This window comes from Gobius niger (genome assembly GCF_951799975.1).
Source record: "Gobius niger genome assembly, chromosome: 14".
NCBI lineage: Eukaryota > Metazoa > Chordata > Actinopteri > Gobiiformes > Gobiidae > Gobius > Gobius niger.
The window spans coordinates 17,494,817-17,510,904 of NC_136865.1; the positions used below are offsets into that span (position 1 = coordinate 17,494,817).

The window sequence follows — 16,088 nt, forward strand, 5'->3', positions numbered from 1 at the left end:
TGAACTCACCATTGACAGGTAGCAGAGATGCTGGCAGATCTGGCAGCGTCTCTCTGATGACTCCAGTGCTAGCCATTTGCCACGAGCTTTCTTGCGGGCCTCGCCTGGCCCCAGGCTGCTGTCATGGGTGCCATAGCGAGCTGAGGACAGCAGACCTGCCTTGTAAAGTTCCTGCCGTTGGCGCATCTCTATATTCCTGTAAGACATTGATGATACTCTTTAGGATACAGCAGAGTGGAGTGCAGAGCATATTCATAATCTGGTTGTCTGATTATCAAGTGTATTGTGAAGTGCAATACCTGAGGTCTTTGAGAAGGGCAGAGATGGTGGTGAGGAGAAGGCCATTGTCCCTCTTAGACTCTGCAGTGGCAATCTGATACAGTAGCTTCTCCATGGAGAAAGGTTTGGCTATTCGACGGCATTTCAGGTCCTGTGGAAAGCAATGACAGGAATCACTTTAAATTCTGGACAACATTTGAAAGGTTTGTTGCCTCCATTGCTCATAATACAACTGTGTGGTGTAGGTAGTCCTTGTGGTAGTGTTTTTTTTTTATTTATTTTTTATTAAGGTTTTTTTTTTTTTTTTTGCATAATTTATACAGACCTGTTAATTTTAAGAGTCTGAACTACAGACAGTACAAATGTGCACTGGACAAGTGTCTCTGTAAAGCAAATAAAAAGCATAATTTTTCTCCCCAATTAAGACCATAATGATGTCTTAAGGTTTTTTTTTAAATTATTAATTTTCAAATGTCCTAACATCTAGGACTGCTGCACCCGTCCTTTTCAACTTCAACTGCTCAATTAGAGTTTAGAGTCTAGAGCTTAGACAGTACCAGCCACATGGAGTTTGTGTGTAAGCGATGACCGAGTACTGACCTTCGCAGCCTGGTAGCCCAGGTTCATCCAGTGTGGTGTGGCAAAGTAGACCGTCTCCGACACACTGTATCCGCAGCACACTTTAGAGACAAAGGCACCAGGGAAACAGACCACAAACTGACCGCTCCTCTGGACCGTACGGTAAACCTTGATACCTTCACGGCAAAGCACCTCTGGAGAGATCTGCAATCAAACACATTTGTTTAAAAATAGTGGATGCATATACACATTACAATAGTAAAGAGCAAGCACTCACCATAATGTTCTTCTCCAGCATTTCTAATCCTGGAGTGCCATTGGCCTGAAGCAGTGTATGGACCACTTTGTCCAGCTTTGCCTTTTCCTCAGCAGGGATAGAATACCTGAAAGTAACACAGGTTAGAAGGGCTCTCATTTCTCTCTTAACTCTTTATTTGTTAGTAAATAATCATGTCCCTTACCAAATGCAATCAGCACCAGTGTGTAAGTAATCAATATATGGAAGGCGGTTTTGGTCTCGAGACCAGCATGAGGTAGAAAAAACCATGCCAATGTTTAGCCAGGGTATGGTCACCCCTGTGGGGGAAGAGCCAGAGCATTGTTAGGCGTCGTGACAACAACACTAATCCATAACTTGTGTAGAAAAAGAGTCTTACCAGGCACAGCACCAAGATGTCTCAGAATGGATCCCGAATTATTTGGGAGGACAGTGAGGTTCCAACCATGTCTAATAATAAAGAAAACCAAATATTCACTACCAACTCCGTTGAGCCATACTTTAAAGTATGTATAAAACACTTACTTTGAAAATGGCTCTGATTTTCCAGTTGGAAAACCACTCCCATGTGTACTGGTGTCCACCTTTCCACAATGCACTGCCACATGACTATCCCTTTGTTCGACTATCCGCCAGTACTCTTGCTGCAGGACACAATATATTGGCGTGAGCTTAGTGCACATTTAATCAATCACACTGTAAAAAGTACTGAAGGCTCAAAGATCTAACCTCAACATCAGCAGCTCCCGGTTCCTTGTTAAAGCACATGGTCATAGTGTTCCGGGCTATCCTGAAGAAGTTGGTCAACGACACAGATTTCCCCTGTAACAAAGGTATGCATAAAGGATTGATTATACTTAAATACACTGTAACCTAGCTGAGAACAATCTACAGCAGGTCCACAAAGCTTCAGCTTGATCGGGCTCTTTCTTTTTCTCTGAGTTTACATTTCCACTCGAGTTGACCCTTCTGTTACTAAAGTCAAAAGAAGGAGACCATAAATCTCAGTGCTTTGGGACCCGAAGATGAACGACTTCACTGAAACATAACCTTGCTGAATCAATGTCACAAGGTTGATAAATCATTTTTGCCTCAAAGGTGAGCAAAACAGTTTATAAAAAGTGACTGGCCACTTTCAAGATTAAAATTTCTCTTTCAAGGAGGCAAAATAGTGTGAGGCGTAATATAACATTTCATTTTCAAAGTCACTAGTGGCACTTTACTGAGCCTTTCCTGTCGTAATTAGAGCAAATTATACTCTGGACAAGTACTTTGTTCCCTCAGTAGTAAAGTAAAATAAAACCTGCTCTCAGAGGACTCTGGTAGAGAAAAATAAATGAAACAAGAACGTTGAAGAAAAGTGATGTGTTGTATTTAGACAGATCTGTCTTACTGTGATGGTGAGTGTACAGTATAGTATAGTCAGGAGGAGATACTATAGCAGGTCCTGTCTGCTGACAACATTTATGTTACCTCAGGCAGCATGTGTCAAGGAATAGAGTTTCCAAAATGGAAAATAAATGGAAGTATGTGAACGTAGGTGCAGAATAATGGTCCATCAGGCCTAAAATGTGAGTGTTTAGTTTTAAGAAGGAGGTGAGAAAAGGGGCTTAGAGGAAACAGGCCAATACAGGGCCTGAATTTTCCCTGACCTACATTTGAGAGAGCCAGAATCAACACAGCTGCTGGAAGGCTGAAGAGTTACACAGCTGAGTGCTCACCACACAGAAAGACTGAACAAATCACATTACATTATACTTTCATGGAAATATGCTTTTTTTTTTTTTTTAAAAGACTGCACTTTACTGCAGCAAACACAATGCTCACCTTGTTGATACATTTGTGCTGGTCACTAAGGACTCCCTCCCTCTCCTCCTCTCCCTCGTCCCCATGATGCTTGTCTTCTTTGCCTTGTTTTTCCTGAGCGAAGAGCCGGCGCCGGCCCACTTTCACCTGAGCCTCCAACTCCTTCAGAGGGTGATAGACTCCATTAGTGCGAGGATGTCCTGCCCCACCCACTAGACCCCCCACCAGCCCATTCTTGGGCTCATAGCGGGGCAGGGCCAAAGCACTGGGAGCAGAGGAGTCTGAGAATCCCTCCAGTGGGCCTTTGCGGGACTCCAGGCCCTTCTTCTCCTGCACTACCTCAGTCAGCAGCTGGAGCCGCTCCTCTGCACTTAGGGAGTCATAGGACAGCAGGTACTGGAGGTAGGCCTCCTGCAGCTTGGCCAGGCGGTCCTGCGCTGACTTCGGGATACGCAGAAGATCGGCCAGCTTGGTCCATTTCTTAAGGTCCATCACTTGCTGCATGCCGCCCATGTCATTGAGGAGCTGGAAAAATCGAGCCAAGTCCACTTCACAGCCACCTGCAGAGGAACACACAGAGCAGTGAGGACATGTGGAGGGGTTTCTCATTCACAGGTCAAGGTGAATGTACATGTTGCACACTATGCCTTTCACACATTGAGGAGCAAAACCATCTAATTTTGCTGCTTTTGTTTTATCAATATTCCCTCTTGACATTTAACATCATATACATTATGCAGCAGATGAGCAGCTGTTTCACAGTATGTAAAAAGGCATTTTACACAAGTGCAGGAGCTTGACTCACCTATGACCGGCGGCTCCTCCATGTTAATGCCCTGAGATTTGAGGTGTTTGCGGATACAGGCCAGGCGCTGGACATTGGGACCCCAGCGGCGCCCCAGCATGTGCACCCTCTGCACCTGTGTGACAAAGCGCATCTCCTCGCTCAGTTTACACTCGGGCCTCCAGTCAGGAGGGGGCACTATGCGGCACATCCCAGCCCCTTCGGCCTGTGCCCTCACAGCGTCTAGGTACACCAGTGGGTCCTGGAAATCCCGGGGGGCAGGTCTGAAGATGGGAACCTGTCCCAACGCTGACCAGCCGTCCACCCGGCTCCGCTGCCTTTCCCATTCCTTTTCCTGGTCACGCTCCTTTTGCCGTGTCTGCTCCTTCTCACGCTCCCATTCCTTGTCCCGGTCGGGCCGTGGTCCTGCTGCCTTAAGCGGGCCATTGGGGAGCAGCGGGGAGGAGCCAGGGGAGGGCTGCTGGGAGTCTGAGGTAGTGTTGGCCCGACTGAGGTTATGGGGCTGATTGTGATTGGAGGGCGAGGACGAGCTGGAGTTACGGCTGTAAGACCTGCTCAGCTGCTGCTGGGCTTGGCGGATCAGCATGAGTTTACCAGCTGACGCCCGCTTGGGCCGCTGGTTGAGCACCTCTGTATTGGCTGTCTGGGTAGTGAGAGGGGTCTGTTTTGAGGGGGAGCTTTGTTTAGGGGACAGACTTTGCTTAGGAGGTGGAGGTTTTGAAGGTGGAGGTTTGGAAGATTCAGGGGGGTCAGGGGAACTTTGTGATGGGGCTGCTTCTTTTATATGTCCATTAGTGAGCGGCGTGGATGGGGCAACAGTCGGCGTAACAGCCGACTCCAGATTTGCAACCTTTTTACTGCTGCTGCGCGTCTCCAAAGGCAAGCCTTGAAGCTTGACCTTTTTGGCGTCTATGATGGGAGACTTGGGTCCCGTCTCAATTGCGTGTAGGACCACTTCCAGACGCCGTTTGGAGTTACGCAGCCCCTCTCGTCCGGCACATTCCACCTGGCTCTGTTGGGACAGTTTTTGGCTGTCCTCCTTGGACAGTATGTTGTGCCGCTGGCCATTCAGTCGACCGTTGAGGCGGGTACTGGCATTGTGCAGCCCGTTTGATAATAGCACCTGTTTTCGTGTTTTTGCATTGCTGAGAGGGGCTGGTGCGGCTGCTTTTCCTGAGTGGGCCAGCGCGGGGCTGGCTGCTGGCTGGCTGTGCTGATTGTGATTGTTCGCTGACGATGCCGATGTGGCGCTGTTGTGTTTGCTGTTGTTGCTAAGTTTGGTTTTCTTGCCCAGTTCTCTCTGTTTGGCTTTGGTGTAGGTGACGTGGCCTTTGGACACGGTGGCTGTGTACTTCTTCACAGTTTTGGACGGCAGTCGGAAGTCACGGCTCTTTTTGGCACCACCACCAACAGCTTGTGCTGATCCGGCCCGCGTCAACCCATTAAATTTAGAGACCTGAGAAGAGGAGAACATGAATAGATTTAGAAATGTAGAATCAGAACAACAAATGTATTAATTGCCATGGTTATGAACAGGTTCACAACTAGGATTTTTTTTTTTTTCGGGCCATCGTGCAACACGAAACATAAAAACCTAACACATAACTTAGATAAAAAAAAGTAAACTATGGAAACTTATAACTATAAGACTATAAGATTAAATTGAAATTATGGTAAAGACAACAACAAGTTGACACACTGTAGAACAAGTGAGTGTATTCAGATTCACAGGACAACAGAGCGTACGAAAGCACCAAGGCGACCGTACATGGCGCCATCTTCGATCTAATTTTTTCTCTCCAGTTTCCTCAACTAGAGCTTATGCTCCAAAAGAGCTGTAAAGAGAACAATACAACAAATCAACACAACATTCAATCTATTGTATACTTCAATCCAGCGCAGATTGTAATGAAAGCTAAGTTTTTGTTGTTTTCCATTCATACTTGCACCAATCATTTAGTTCAATGCTATATTTTCATTTTTATGTCGTGTCTTTGTAAACAAGATCTCATTCCTCCACCAGACACAAACGGAGATTTAGGAAAACCAAAACCACTACATCCAAAGATAAACAACACTAAACACGGGTTGGAAAAATGGAGGCAGAGTGCAGCCATGAAGCAGCATGCTTGGCCCCGTCCAGGGGTAGCGCTGGCAGATGGCTGGACAGTATGAGGGAGGTGGGGTCAGTGGAATTAAATCTCATCCAGGCACATAAAAACAGGCCTTTATTTGCTTAGGGTTTGGTTAGGGGCTATAATTAAATTTGTGTTCTATAAATAAAAGGCCCGTGAGTGGGCTTATGGAGCAGACAGAGACAGCTGAAGATCAGAGACTCGGTGCAGTGGTGTCTGGTTACAGCACTGGCTCTGTCTGCAACTGTGGGAAAACCAGCCTCAGCCGCTGCAGGACACTTTTACAGCACTTAGGGCTCCATCTAAAATTCGACACTTTAAAGCTTTCTATATTATGGCAATGAATAAGATTTACAAAAATTCTAAAACGCTTTTAATAAATAACAACGATAACAGAGAGCTACGGTCACTATAGAAGCTTTTCTCTTTTCATATTCATAGAAAATATGTTTATATGGTTTTAGGATCCAACTATCCCAAAATAAAATAGCGAATTGCACTGTAAACTTGATACCTACTAGCAAATCAAAAATACGTAGTGAAATATTAAATAGGTACGTTATGCCGTATTACAGGCATCATTGAGCGGAACAGGAGGCCGAAGATTTTTTTTTTTTGATGAGATTGATTAGCTGTCAGGGTGTTAAGGACACAATGACCCTGTGTCAAAACATTACTTATTATGATCTTGCTTGGCATTCATCACAGGTAATATGATTAACAGATCCATTCATTTATTATGGGAACTGGCTCGGACATGTCAAGCAGAAGTAGCAAGTGTGGCAAAGTCTACATTGTAATGAACTGACAACGGAGTAGCCTGTGGGGTTATAATATGGAACTATGCTCTAACTAGACCTGCACAATGTTGGAAAACAAATCAACGAATCAAGGAGCAACAACATATATGAGATTTACTGTTAAACTAGTAGGCCAAAGTACTTTTTTGTGTCTAAAGCCGGAACAGCAGGAAGTAAAAATAAGGAGATGGGAAATCTGGCTCTAATTTAGAGATTGAATTTAGAGACTGGACGTGTGTGACAATTTTCATTAGGCTTTATCAAAGGAGCCGCTTTAGTTTCATCCCTCAGCAACGGGAACCGACTCTTCCAAATCCCCAAAATAATTGATTCTAAAAGCGGATTGTTCATGAATGACCCATCATTAGTAATGTGTTGAGGAGGTGGTGGAGACAGACTGACGCGATGGAGTTATCCATCACATCCAGGGCGCCACCGCAGCGAGGTGACAGCAGCCCCATTGACAAGTTAGACCTTTGAAGGGCTCTCGTGTCACACTTTGCGCTAATGTGTGTGTGTGTGTGTGTGTGTGTGTGTGTGTGTGTGTGTGTGTATATGTGTGTGTGTGTGTGTGTGTGCGTGTGCGTGTGCGTGTGCGTGTGCGTGTGCGTGTGCGTGTGCGTGTGCGTGTGCGTGTGCGTGTGTGTGTGTGTGTGTGTGTGTGTGCGCGCCCAAATGTATTGTATTGTGTTCAGCTCAGGTGGTGGGGGCGCTCACACAAAGAACGGCCCATTAAAAGATAAGGGGGGACTGAAACCTAACCCGGCCACCGTCAATCATTGCCACCTCCTTAGTCCAACACACTTCTGTTCACAATGGAAAAACACAGGACGCCGATAGAGAAATAGTTGAATATCATACACCGCACCAGACATTATGCACAATTGAGACAGGCATATAAAACCTGCTCACTGTGTTGTTTCAAAGTTTAGACCTATACAAACATGTTTCTGAACTTGTTTCAAACGTGTACTAAGAACTGAGTCTTCATTACATATCACACAAATCGCAACCCTTGCCAGAAAAAAAAAAAATCACAATTTGCCAAGGTGTTTTTTTCCAGTATCGTTCAAGCTTTCGGTAAACATAAACCACCAGCTCAGGAGACTCACACATATTCCTGTACGTTTCAATCAATGCGGTGGGACTTCAGTGTCAGTGGTGCCTCCCTGGTGCCATAGTGGAAACTGAAGAAGCAAGTACTGAACTAGACAAGTGCTATGTTTGGCTGGACAGTTTGCTGACATAAGCTTGAAATCTGAGCTGCTGTCGTCCCCCAGTTCCGCCACAAGAGGGCCCTGTTCACTGAAGAGGGGCACTCAGTCAACGTCCCCCTTTGACTGGGAGTTATTTCTTGTGGTGGAAAATAGGGCAGGAAGAGAGATAAGTCAATGGGAGGCAACGGGAAACTGTAGAGCAAGGACAAGGAAGACACAGAACAAGTAACATGAATCCGGCGGTCAGTTGTGAGTTTGAACTGACAGGACCGTAACGATTGTAAAGAAAGGGGAGGACAATGAGGAAAGGGAAAAACTAGAGCAGACAACAGAGACTGTTCTGGAGTCGATTTCGGTCGCACGTGAGCGGGGAGAGGGAAGGAGAGAGGGAAGGGGTGGGAGGGTCCTAATGACATCATGTGTTGCTATAGCCCAGCTGATGCCTGGCAGAAAGTCTTTAACGGCAACATCTGCAGCAAAGGCAACGCAAGAGGATCAGGGACGAGGTTTAACCATTGAAGGCTTAGGTCTGCTGTGTGGACGACATCTGTGGAGCGATACAAGTTCTAGCAGAAGTCAGAAACAAAGACAGAGCTACATTTGAGTGTTTTCTTTAGTCACTCAAAAACTAATCAGTCAACAACAAAAACAGAAAGATATTTTTTCTTTAATCAACAGAAAAGTGCTGTCAAAGCATCTGTGCTATTATCAAAAGTTCTTATGGCCAACACTATATGAATTGATAAAACTGCCTTTAGAGTTTCCTCTGGACACATAAAAGTTCCAACGATAACCGGCACTTCCGCAGTGGTGCAATAGCAGCTCCTATAGGAGTCATAGGAGGGTCATTTACAGTGCGGCACACCTCAGTGGTGAGACATAAATCTGGTTCAAGCCTTCATTTCTCTCCTCCATCTTATTATTGAGAGAGCAGCCATGGGCAGGTCAAGTCTTATAAAGCAGAGAAAGGTCAGGACAGCCTTGCATAATTTAAAATTCAAACTTGGTAACACAAGCATGAACACAAAGATTTTTATTAGGCCCCCTTGTTCTTATAAGTAAAATGAATTTTGAGAATAAAAAAATGACAACATCTTTAATGTACTGTCGTACCAGCATGTCTCTCATCAAATGTACATCTTTTGATTGTTTTATTTAAAAAAAAATAACATCTTGTGATGCAGTTATTTTGTTGATACAACCCAATATTGAATTAAGGCGACGAGAATCACAGCAAATTAAATTATGATAATGCCTTTACCCTTTCGGTCTTGCTCACACAACCTCTGGTTGGTTTTACAGCTTCATAATCACTTAACCTTTCCCAGGCTTAGCCTGTATTTTCACAGTTGATCGTGTGTGTGTCTTCCGAACACTACCTCCTAATGCACATATTGTTCATGCTAATTGGACAGAGAGCAAGGCTGGGGAAAAAAGCTCTAATCCTTCCAAATGACTGGAGCCATGTTGTCAAGGGCAGGATCCGTCTGTCTGACACAAGAGGAAGAGAGGGAGAGAGTGAAGCATGAAGGGAAATTGAGTGAAAAAGACAGAGCTCTGGATGTACAGGTGTAATGACGCTGGGCAGGAAAGGAATCAAAAGAGTCGTGCAGTGTGCCAACTGTGAATGGAAAAGGAGAAAAAGCCTGAAGTTTCTCTTGGCAGCGGTCGCTCTCATTGAGATTCATTGCTAGATTTAGTGGACAATTCAAACCACTTTGAAACGCTGGAGCACACGCCTGACTCTGCATCGCCACCACCACATTACGACAACAAACAATGGCAACAGAGACGAAGGCATTTGCACACACAGCTTTGAAAAACACGCGGCTTTTGATTAGCAAATGAGAGTCTGTGCGTTGCCACTGAAGTTATCCCTCCAGCCATCTCCATCTCGCACTTTAAAAGGGGTTCCTTGAAACCTGCTAAATGCCAGGGAGAGAGAAGAGACAGGCTTTCACGGCTCAACTAAATATAGCCACAGTCTCGGCAGGCCAAAACACAATCATTACTCTCATAGGCACAATGCTCACAAGAGGAGAGAAGAAAGCAACAGGACCCAGGCGTAACAAGGGGCTACTGCGTAGACGACAGTGGATGTGGCAAATAGGAAGTGAAGATTCAGCTGCGGTTTAGTCGTGACCAATGTCTCCCTGCTCTGGTACGCAAGTTCAACTCCACTATTGACATCATCCTTTTTGCATATCAGCAAGACCTGAAGATCTTCAGCTTTTTGTAAAACAGAAACTAGGTGGGTAGCATGTCAAAACTGCATTGGGGAAGGAGGGGTAAAGTAGTAGCACTAGTCACAATAAAAGCGCGGGTGAAACTACGGCATTCTACATTTAAAAAAATGTATCCAGTATCTTTCCACTTTTATTTCAAAAAGCTTTAGCTTTTTGAAATAGTTAGCATCATTTTACTTCCAAACTTCCTTAAAACAGCCCATACCTGCTTGCGTGGCTCCTCAGCAGCCCTCCGCAGTGGCAGCCCGTTGGAGGCACTGGCCCGGGCCAACGCTTGTTCCCTGGCGTGCTCCCTGGCTTCGGCCCGCTCGCTGCGCTCCCTCAGGAGGGGCGGAGGTGGAGGTGGTGGAGGTGGCAGTTGTGGAGAAGAGGAATCCCTGCCATGGGAGCCTGCTTTGGGCCTCGGACTCTCCCTGGTCCCTTTCGCATGACTGTGGAACACTGCACAGACAAAGCAGAGAACATGGTTTACAGGTTTTCAATGCTTTCGTTTAACATTAGAAATTGAAACCCATTTGGAGGGGAAGTATAGATCAATCATAAAGTTTGATTTAGAGAGAGAATTTTTCAAGAACTCTGCACTTTGACATGATGGTAAAATGAGACAACCTCAGTTTTCATTAGCAAATAAAGGCAACGTTTTTCATTCCGTTGTTGCTTTTAGACTTTAACAGGTAAGTTTCTCCAATGCCAGTCTCAAGCGTAGAATAGCTCATAAGCCCACGGCACCACCAGAACCAAGTGGAACAGCCCACACAAACATTGGACTGACAGACCTCTGGCCCGGGTATGGCCCTAATCAGTGAAATATGCATGATTTAAGGTGTGCATAAGCCTTCTTTGTTCCGCACATGTCGGTGAAGCTGTTTAAACGTGTCACGAGCTCCGCCAACCCCCTGGGATGATGCTAAGTGAGTGAAACAGCAGCACGGCTATTACCATATATATACCTTCAATGGCTTTCTCAGTTTGGGTTTTATGGTCCCTTCATTCCAACAGGGGAGAGATTATGTAGGAGCACAAGCGACACATACAGAGCCTTTAAAAGTAGTCAGCACCCAACATGTTTCCCTTCAACATCTGCACAGACAGACCCATTTGCATTTTTAACCATTATTTTGGTAACAAGATGCTTTTTTTATGTCAACGACTTTACAAGGCCACGTTGACTGATTTGAAACACAAAAATAAATGAGTGCCTTTTCCAATTTCACTGATGCAATGACACGTTGCAGGCAATTAGCCAAGTAGATCTGAGCTCTTCTATAACTTACGGAACAACCTGATGATTGTTCCTAACTCGTGCACTGTCCAAAGTAAATCAGATTAATTTTGACTGTTGTAAAAATGTTATTAATGAAACCTCCTATACATATACATATAACACTTGCTATATACTATACACACACGCTACAGTAGTATAATAAGTATCCTATATCTTTGGCTATGCATTTTTCCATTTTTCTGCATCAGCACACTTGTGACTCTGTTAAACTGTAACATCGTGTGGTCTCTGTCAGTGAAAAACCCTGACATTGAGGAGTGAGCAAAGCGAAAACCCAATAAAACTGTTAAATTTAACTATGTCAACATGGCAGCCGGCCCGACCAGAGCCACGGCGGACCGCTGATGAATGGCCTACAGCGACTCTCCTCACCTCCCGAACTAAAACATTTCCCTCTCACATTCCCCCTCGTCCCTAAGAACCTGTTCATATAACCTCGCGCTGACTGGAACCAGCTGCATATTTAAGCCCGACACCGACCGTCACACCACAAAAAGGTGTTTGCTTGATACTCCACTCGGTCTGAAGCAATGGCTGACTGAATGTGAGCGCCCAGAGTAAACACGTCCTCATGTCATCATATCTTTTGTCTCCTACAGGTCCATCTACTTATTCTCTTATCTATTTATACAGCATATCACAGCCAGGGCGCCAAGCTGCTACGCAAACACTGTAGGTAAACGAGATAAACCGGGAGACTTGCAAGCTCACGATTGTTAAAACAGGTTAAGAGATTTTAATGTGCACACGCTTCTTAAACTGAGAAGTATTCAAACTTTTGAGAGATGAATGTTGAAAGAAACAGCCATTAAGACAAGAAAAGGACACTCATCTCTCATAATGGAGCCACTAATCTTATGGCTCCATTATGAGAGATGATTTATCCGGCAGTCGGTTTTACAAATCTTAAAAATAATGCAAGTAGTGACCTCACGGTAAGAAGGTCAGAGTCTATATATTTGGTGCATAGAGTATAACAACATTCTCTACAGCTTCTTTTCCTCCTCCACATGCGAGCAAAGCACTCACCTTTTGAACCTTTCCAGCGGCAATTTTGTACAGAATGAAGGGAAGAACCGTGAAATGTAGCCCATGTTTCAAGAGGGGAAAATAGCCGATGGAAGGAGTCTCCAAAGTGCTACACAGCGCATGCATTTGGGATATAATACAACAGTACAACTCAAGCTGGTATAAAACCGTATAGATAATCATTTCAAACTATCTCTGGTGCATAGGGGCCCGCTGGTGTCACGGTCAACTGCAGCCATGTAATTTCCTAAATGCAGTGCACAGAGGTCTGAGTGTCCCCAGCCGGATGTGTCAGTTGCCCCAGGGGTGGACATACGCTGCCTTTGTGCTGTAAGGCAGGGTCTGGGACAGCTGTTGCGGGGCATCAACACCTTGCTGGGGCTTAGCGAGCAAAGTGTTAATTGGGGTGGAAGAAGTGTGGATGTGCCGCTCGGGTGTCCCATGTGACTGAGCCCCGTCTGAGTCGTCTCAAAGCAACAGTGTCAGTGTGAGGACACTTCATCTGAAGAGTCACTACTTGAGTTTGCACATGTCCTTCTGTTGATTTAACACTACTCTGTATGAAAATGTTGCAGATAACTTGGCTTACTTTTATATATTTTGTTGAGTCAATCTGACGCCGCTGTAATACTACAGAACAATAAAGGAAAGTTGCGAGAGCAAATGAGTTCAACTGTGTGCTCTTTGAAGATCGTGTTACACATTCAGTGATGCATGATGTATGCCCTGAAGAAGAATACTTTGCGGTCAAAATGCACTTGTGATTAGGCATGGGACGATTATGAAATTTGGGGTCACGATTATCTTTGCCAAAATAATTGCAATTAACGATATTATGACGATATTTGCCTATGGTTTAAAAAATCACTGAAACTGCAGAAATGATGGGGACTGGGCAATCATTAAATATTCCTCTTCATTGTCTGCTGTAAAGCTTCTGACAGCTTTATCCACAAAATCATTTAGAGCTACTCTGTCTGTGCAGACCATCACGTCAATGTAGAAAAGTAGGTACTTTTTCTTTCTTATTGGCCATGTTTCTCACATACAGTATTAAAACGATCAACCTGCAGAAAATATTTGTACTTGTAAACCTTTTTTGTTGCTGTGGTGCTTCTTACCATGTCCATTCAGGGGCTGTCTCCCTGGTAGCCGGCCCTTACGTGGTGTGGAGTGACAGGAGGAGGAAGCAGAGGCATTCCCACTTCCTGCTCTGTCAGACTGCATCCTCAGCTCCTCCTCTTCCTCCTGCTCCTCCTCATCCAGGTCGCCCTCCTCCTGAGAGCTGCCGAAGTAGGCCATGTTACTGGGCAGAGCCGAAGAGCCTGAGCACACATAAATAATGGAAAGACAAAACGTGAGATATAAGACCTGAAAACATAAAGCCATTACTTATTTAGGGGTGAAACTCCACAGAGAATGTCTGTATATGGCAAATATATACTATGAATGTGGACGAAATCATGTCACCGTAAGAATTAAATAGTAGGCGAAAGAGTTGTTAAAGATCCTGACTGGGGAGGTCTTTGTGGGTGTAGGAAAGATAATAATAAAAAAATAAAAAAACACACACTTTGAGCTCAGAACGGCTCAGGATCGGTGTCATGATGGATTACAGGCCTTAAAAATGTAAATGACAGTTTTATTTTTGACAATAACACAATTGAGTCTAGGAAGTACAGAACGAAGTGCTGACACTGTGGAAGAAGAAGCAGCAAATATAACAGCTTTGCCCGAGGATTACTTAAAACTGTGTGAATGCAGTGAAACACAAAGTTATAACAGGAAGAAATACTTTCAACGCAAAACTTTTCAGAAAATAGACAAAAACAGAACATTCCTTAAATGCAAGTTGCTTTACAGTGCACAGCGGATCTACCCAGAACATTAACGTCTTCAGAGTTTAGGGGATAGCGACTGACTACGACTGTGGAGCTTATTTTAGTCAGATGTGCATTATCCCAGCTGGTGGCTTATTGACGCTTTGCAAATTACAAAGCAACACCACAGTGCTATTCATGAAGTGCCACACTCAAAAACACAAACAAAATAATAGCGTTTAATTGTTTGCAGCTTTTGTAAACAGCGCTGTCTCAACCAAGTTAACCTCAAATGACTTTACAACCATGTTCCCATTTCTAAGGTTTAAAGGTGAGCTGCCTGAAAGGTAAATCATTATTGTTTTGGAGAGAAAAGGAAAGGTAGGATTTAGGTCAGAGGGAGTGTGTAACTGCCCTTCTTTGCTCGAAGCTTTTTTGGTGGCAGTTTTATTGAGATTTATATACAGTACAAGAGCTCAAATATCTTAACACAATAAAGGAGTTACTTTCAAATCCAAAATGCTCTCTCTCCTTCTCTCTCGCGGCTAATCCCAAATCTGTCTTCTTCACTTCTCCAAACAGGATTACTGTCAATTTCAGACCAAAAAAATTTGACATCCCTCTCCCTTTTCCTCTTCTGTCACACTCAATCGCTCACTTTGTCATCTCGGAGACATCGGGCTCAATATGTGCCGCAAAAAGCTAAATGGTGTTTGGCAGCGGATCGCCTGTAATGTTACCTCAGTTAGCAGGATGTAGACACACACTCGTGCTCATAAAAGGGTCATAAAGCCCAAAGCCGTGTTATTAAATCTGATAATGCTGCACTTGTAAATCAGCGTGGAAACAGCTGGACTGCTCACATAGATCAGGCACTGATAAAAAAAAGTACAGCAGTGACTGGTACCACCGAGTGTGGACTGGCAGCAAAGTGTCTTTATGTAAAGCACTGCACTCCTACACCGAGCCCAATCATGGCTGAGGAAAATATGAAAATATGGAGAAAAAAAGGTATTTTAATGCATTTTGTGCAGACATGGCGTGTTTATTTAAATATAAGAATTGCCATCTGGGAAAAATTGAAGGATTATACAGTAAGAGGAAGAATTAGGCCTATTATGTCATTAGCTTCGTTGTTTAAGAGTGTTAAGTGTGATTGTAACACATTCCACAATGCTACAAAATTTAATTAGAACATGACTGAACAGGCTCAGCGACTAAGCAGCAAAAAATATATGCACTTAGTTAATTTTAATGACTGGAAGCATTACAAATTTAACTGTTCAAAAACATAATAAGCTGCTAACAAGTGTACAGGATAGTTTAAAGTAGCAGCCATCATTGCACCATCTGTGACATTTCCCCTAACTCCTTAACTACGCTGCCTGTTGGCTTTCATCTCTTCCAAACACTGAAAATATAATTTAATCCTAGATAATATTTTGGCTTGGATCAGACCTTTCTTTCAGCAGCTCTGCCACTTCCTACAGTAATTACCTCCTCAGAGAGGGACAAAATGTGTAGATCAGCAGATTCTGCGAACAGATAGTACCTGTATTTGTGTTTTGAGTTTCAAAAGGGGTCTTTAGGGCTGAGAGTAACAATGGCTTCGATAATAAAGTCTATAATAAATGTGGATGAAGGTATGAACGCAGCCAACAAATGAAACACACAAGGCCACTTTGGAGTTTATTACTTTCTTCACATATTAGCCGACCTTTACAAAATGCATGCGAGTATACAGAACTAGACAAGTTCAAGATGTAGTGACATCTTTCCACCACTCAAGTCGAGTCAAGTTGAAAGTGTG

At 44.1% G+C, this 16,088-nt stretch overlaps 1 protein-coding gene across 1 annotated transcript in view; it reads right to left on the bottom strand.

The window, feature by feature from the left end:
• Positions 1-16,088, bottom strand: part of jarid2b (jumonji and AT-rich interaction domain containing 2b) — a 95,256-nt gene that overhangs the window by 2,689 nt on the left and 76,479 nt on the right. Inside the window, exons 5-16 of the mRNA XM_079570486.1 lie at positions 13,580-13,783; positions 10,350-10,585; positions 3,747-5,202; positions 2,963-3,501; positions 1,865-1,957; positions 1,661-1,779; positions 1,515-1,585; positions 1,320-1,434; positions 1,136-1,241; positions 880-1,062; positions 300-430; positions 10-196 (exon numbers count right to left, since the gene is read on the bottom strand). Of these exons, the coding sequence (XP_079426612.1) occupies positions 10-196; positions 300-430; positions 880-1,062; positions 1,136-1,241; positions 1,320-1,434; positions 1,515-1,585; positions 1,661-1,779; positions 1,865-1,957; positions 2,963-3,501; positions 3,747-5,202; positions 10,350-10,585; positions 13,580-13,783 (3,440 nt within the window). The remainder of the gene's footprint in view (positions 1-9; positions 197-299; positions 431-879; positions 1,063-1,135; positions 1,242-1,319; positions 1,435-1,514; positions 1,586-1,660; positions 1,780-1,864; positions 1,958-2,962; positions 3,502-3,746; positions 5,203-10,349; positions 10,586-13,579; positions 13,784-16,088) is intronic.